The sequence below is a fragment of the Limulus polyphemus genome, unplaced genomic scaffold (genome assembly GCF_000517525.1).
Source record: "Limulus polyphemus unplaced genomic scaffold, Limulus_polyphemus-2.1.2 Scaffold739, whole genome shotgun sequence".
NCBI lineage: Eukaryota > Metazoa > Arthropoda > Merostomata > Xiphosura > Limulidae > Limulus > Limulus polyphemus.
Window position 1 is genome coordinate 73,487 of NW_013666349.1, and position 6,121 is coordinate 79,607.

Here is a 6,121-nt window from a genome sequence, read left to right on the forward strand (position 1 = left end):
GAGTATTATAATAATGTAAGGAACGTTCTTTTCCAACAGTGCCAACTGATGGGAGTATTATAATAGCGTAAGGAACGTTCTTTTTGCAGAATTGGGTCCTTAGATTTTTTCAAAATGTCAGATAAGGTTTAGAGGGTATTTAAACGTTGCTAACGATCATTTCCAACCCATGTTGTTAAAGTTTCATCCTTGACTAGCAAAGAGTTTTCCAAGAGGAGAGGATAATCCAACAATACACTAGGATTATATTTTCCATAATTGGTTCGACGATGACCACAGTCATTCATTTCGTCTTTCGTCGACACAACAAGCCCCCAAAAATCAATCTCCTTAACTTGATCGCCGTATTCGCCTCCATAATCCCATTTCAACATACACGAATTAATTGCAGTTCATATTCCTCGATGATTGGAATGAAAACGAGCAAGGCTTTCCGGCATCACAAGTAGACAATGCTGGGTTCATGCTCTTAATCCGACAAGATATGATCCAAACCATTATGTTCGGGTTCTAAAGAAATGGCCATTCAGTGTGTACATAAGTAGCCAGAGTTTCCCACTAGATTTTACAACTTTAACTGATTTTCATACTAAAAGCTTTTAGGCATAATAAATAGTTAAAATAAAAAAAAATCAACCGAAAACATTAAAACAGATAAGATCTTAATTTTCACATAAACAATAAAATAAAACAACCCATTTTGAAAATGGACAATAACACAAATATATTTGTGGAAAACTATCAAAGATGTAGAATGACGTAAAACATAGAATCTTTAATCAGAAAGTAAAAAAAATATAAAATATTATCTATATTAATAACTAATAATTAAATTTACTCTTAAATTTCCGAATAAAAGATTATTCTTCGAAGCTAAGCCTTACGGAAAATTCATTATACTTCCCAAAAGTATTAAACATAAACAAATATTGAAAGTGCAATGAAAATTTAAAACAACCTACATTAGGATACCTTACACAAGCGATTTATACTGATGCATTCTGATTTTAAAAATCTATAGAAGGTCCAAGACTCGATCTACGACATGTTTCTTAAAATGCTTTCAGCCATGGGAGCGTTATAAGAGTGAAATCAATCCCGCTATTTGATTTAGAGTAAATAGGTGACAAGTGGTGTTTGCTGACTTCCTCCCTTCTGGTCAGCAGTTCTAAATTAGATGTGAACATATCTGAGCCTTAGAGGTCTCTGATCTGGTACATAAAGTGCTATACAGGTTGAAAATAGGTACTGGAAAAGGAAGGGATATGGATCATCTAGGGGCACCAGGATCATCCAGAAAGAGATATACAAGAAGGATCTCCTGAGAGAATAGCGACAACATTAACGACGTAGTGAGGCTTGTTTACTATATGTAAAGCTGGACCAACATGATTTGGCATGATCTGATGTGAACTTTAGAATGTTTTATATTTCATTTTAATGACTAAACTATACAAACCAACTGTAAAATGAAACTGTATTTAAACATTTGAAAATGTATAATTTTTCATTACCTTATCCTCAATGGCTGACCATTCAGAAAATTCTTTGAAAAATATGTGGCAATATAAAAGTGATCGGATTCTAGAACGTTTGGCAAAATAAGTGAAGATAAATTAACCTTGATGAGCAACCATAGTCTGCTTTAGTGGAGAGCCCACTGTTAGATCTCATATGATTTCCTTGAAACGTCAAATTACCAACCTGCTTATATATATATATATATATATCATTCACAACAGATGGGATACATATATATATATATTGCAACTTATTGAATATTTCCTGTTGTTGTCTATGACAACAAATATAGGATGAAATAACTCATTTTCTAATGTTAAATACTTAGGGAAATTCACCAATAATTAGTGGGGTAAAATTCAACAGTTATATATTTTGTATTTCGAGTGACTTGTGTGTTATTAGGGATATTGGATCCACAAGTAAGTCGGTGGGTATATTGTTTAAAAAGCCAATATGGACTTCATACGCTACGTAAAATTCATTTTGAGTTTATATATAAGTGTCTTCAAGTTCAAATTAGATTTTAAGAACTTTCTAATTAAAATTTGTAATATATACATTTTCCCTAGAACGTAATATGTTTCACCATAAATGACTTGATACTCAAGTTTTTCTTTTTCCAATGACTCAACGTTTGTGTTCATTTTTTCTCTAGAGCTCAATATCACAAGATAGAACAGAAACTTTAGTGATACAAGTCAGAAGAGAAGAAGAACAGCAAACAATTAGACAGCGACGATTCTCCACTGTTGACAGTTCTTTCCCTCATCAGTGACTTTCGTTTCAACTATAGGGTTCGATACGCTCAGTTGAAAAAACAAAGTTTTGTTTTCTCGCTGTTTCTATTTTCTCGCTCAATCGACACTAAAAAAACCTTAATAAATCTTGCCAAAGATACTGCTATAAACTTAATGGTGGAGATATGAATTGATTATATTATTGACGCCGATAGAAGGCATATTTTACCTTGTTCCAAGTATGGGGCTGTATCTCGAGACTCTGGACGTGCATGATCATGACGTCGTCGAAAAAACAAACAAACTTTTCGCCTTACGAATTAAAATTGGAGTCTCTGCGATGCTAACGTCACGTAAAACGAGGATATCGTTAAGTACCGAAACAAGAAGTGGATAAAAAAGACGTTTTCCTCTGTTACATTCTCTATTGGCAAACTATGTTTATGTGAATGTGAGTTAGAAGCACAAAGTTAACTATATACGAGGCAGTGCTGAAAAGCCATTGCGTAATCACAGCACTACCTGGTGGTGTTTTTATGTATGTATTAACACACATTAAAAAAAAGGGTTACACTATTTACATAAACTAGTTCTTGTTTACGATGTCCATTAACAGAAATATCAGAGAGGCTTAAATATAGTATCTTACTTTAGTCATTATGTTAACTTTTACGTTGTTTACATAGTTATAAAGGATCTCGTTTTCAGGGTATTTTAAAGCTTTAAGAAGGGCTTGAATGCTCTATAGTAAAACAGGAGAATTAGTGTTGAAGGTATCAATTTGTATCTAGTCTTCTGGTTATTGAATAAGGTGGCTGATGATATTGAGAGAAATGATTGTCCACCTGGTGTATTTTACTCGCATTTCATCTCACGTTTGTGCAGTAATATCTCATATTTTCTCGTATTCAAGCTTTACAGAGAGACCTTAAAACCGTGTTTCTGACAAATATTTCTCTGTAGTTATTAATATTACATATTTGTATATAAAGTGTAATTAATAACAGTATAACGCAAAAAAAAGTTTAATTACATTAAGTCGTGCTGTTATGTAAAATTTAACTCGCATGGCCAAACATGTTATCATAATTAAAGCTATTTAATCAAGTTATTTAACGAAGATTTGTTTTAAATGTAAACCTAATAACTAATTCATATTTTTTTACTACTGAAAGATATTGTAAAGTTTTAGGCTTAAATTAAATGAATTAAATTGATGCAGGTAAGTTACTAGGTACGCTGGATGCGGGTGATGGAAATGAATCAGTGATTATGATTCTCTAGCAACAAGCGTTACTACGCCTTTTCTAGGTATGTTTGCTACTTGCTTTATGTGGTGAAGTAACTTATTGAAAGTTACGTAATTAAAAATGGTATTGAAACAATTTGGAATTTTATAACATTGAAGATAGCTGGCATGACTTCTAACTTTCTTTCCTTTTTGTGCTGTAATGTTTAATATAGTTCAGAAATATTTGATGGTACGGTAAACATTTTTTTTCATATCTTTTACTCCTCTATATGAGTAATAATAAACAATATGGTTTAGGTGTAATTATTGACTTATTGTTCGTAGGTTTTCATTATTATTGTTGAAACAAATTTCATCGTAAAGATCATCAGCAAGTTAAGATATTATTTATTGAAAGGTATATCTGATCTTCTGTACTGTGATACAAGTACACTATAATAAAGGTGTAATATTCATTAATGTAACCTATCATCATCAGTATGAATAGAGTATTGAGTTTCGCTGGCAAGAATGAGTTCGAAAAAATTAAGGAAACTTCCTCACGTAATTGTTTATTGATAAATACAAAAGCTGCAATGTTTATTACACTATAATAAAGGTGTAATGTTCATTAATGTGACCTATCATCATTAGTATGAATAGCGTATTGAGTTTCGCTGGACAAGAATGAGTTCGAAAAAATTAAGGAAACTTCCCCACGTAATTATTTATTGATAAATACAAAAGTTTCAATGTTTATTACACTATAATAAAGGTGTAATATTCATTAATGTGACCTATCATCATTAGTATGAATAGCGTATTGAGTTTCGCTGGACAAGAATGAGTTCGAAAAAATTAAGGAAACTTCCCTATTGATAAATGATAATTGATAATTGTTTATTGATAAATACAAAAGTTTCAATGTTTATTACACTATAATAAAGGTGTAATATTCATTAATGTAACCTATCATCATTAGTATGAATAGAGTATTGAGTTTCGCTGGACAAGAATGAGTTCGAAAAATTAAGGAAACTTCCCTATTGATAAATGATAATTGATAATTGTTTATTGATAAATACAAAAGTTGCAATGTTTATTACACTATAATAGAGATGTAATATTCATTAATGTGACCTATCATCATTAGTATGAATAGAGTATTGAGTATCGCTGGACAAGAATGAGTTCGAAAAAATTAAGGAAACTTCCCTATTGATAAATGATAAATGATAATTGTTTATTGATAAATACAAAAGTTGCAATGTTTATTACACTATAATAAAGATGTAATATTCATTAATGTGACCTATCATCATTAGTATGAATAGAGTATTGGGTATCGCTGGATAAGAATGAGTTCGAAAAAATTAAGGAAACTTCCTCACATAATTAACTTAGGTTTAGTCAGTATATTTTATTTTAACTAGAAAAGTAACATTCTGTTGTATGATGGGCCGGGCGTGGCCCAGTGGTTAGCATGTCGGGCTGCGGATGAAGCCAGGGTCCATGATTCGAGACATGATGATGCTGAACAAGTTTCACACCTTCGGCTGTGTGTGCGTTATAAATGTGATAGTCAATCCCGTTATTCGGTCAAAAAAGCCAGACAAGGCCCTTTTGTCAGTACTGTTGGTGATTATCTGTCCGTTTAGCTTACCTGCGTAGAAAGGTGCTTTTCACATTGACGGTTCTAATTACCCTGGTATGTACTACTTCTAGAAATATTGATAGATTAATTTATGGAGCCAATTTAACTTTGACAGATATCTTTTGAAACGCACTGTGAAAGAAGGAATGATTTATAAGATAATCTCATGAGAAATATCAAGTCCGCCATAATAATCCTGTCTTCCTTCTAAAACATAGTTTGAAAACTAACCACGTGATAGCACCTAGCGCCACCTATCCGATGTTAGTTTAAGTAAACCATTCCAACGTTTATCGAGAGCATACAACAGAATTGATTAATTTGAACAACTACACTAAAATGGTATCATGCCTATAGAAAACATAATGGAGAAATAAGATATGCTTGCCGATAGTTGTTCTAATATGTATATATTTATATATTTAGTGTTCTTTGGACATTTCAAAGCAAATTAATATTTCATTGGTTCATACAATAAGCAAATGTAATCTAATGAAACATCATTTTACTATCATACGGTTAGGCTTAAGGAATTCAATGTAACAGTTGGAACAAAGACATAAAGTGGTAGAATTGTTTTGGGTCTGTTGTTTTTTTTCTGCACTTGAACAAGATTGGAAACTCCAGATAATGGTAATCAGTCGTTCAAATTATAATACTTCATAACCTATATATATATAATTCTGTATAAGCAATAGATTTAATGAAATAATTTTTGATATAATTGTTAACATATGACTGTTTTGTATTAAGTATGAAATACTTTGAGTGTCAGTAACAGAACTTTTGGTTAATACCCTGCCACCCACCCCTCCATATTTTTAACTTGGGGGGGCTAGACTTAGTTTTAGCACCTTATCGCTGTTGTGTGGATTACTTGTTTCCATATAATAGCTTGGTCTTCTAATTTGGCTTTCCTTCAATACAGCCAAACGTGCCTTTGTGTATAGTGATGATTGAAGAGTCTAATGTTAA

At 31.9% G+C, this 6,121-nt stretch overlaps 1 protein-coding gene across 1 annotated transcript in view; it reads left to right on the top strand.

Annotated features, from left to right (window-relative positions):
* LOC111085960 overlaps window positions 1-3,968 on the top strand; it is a 47,108-nt gene extending 43,140 nt beyond the window's left edge. Inside the window, exon 4 of the mRNA XM_022386950.1 lies at window positions 2,180-3,968. Coding sequence (XP_022242658.1) covers window positions 2,180-2,299 — 120 coding nt within the window. The 3' untranslated portion in view covers window positions 2,300-3,968. The remainder of the gene's footprint in view (window positions 1-2,179) is intronic.
* The last annotated feature ends 2,153 nt before the right edge of the window (window positions 3,969-6,121 follow it).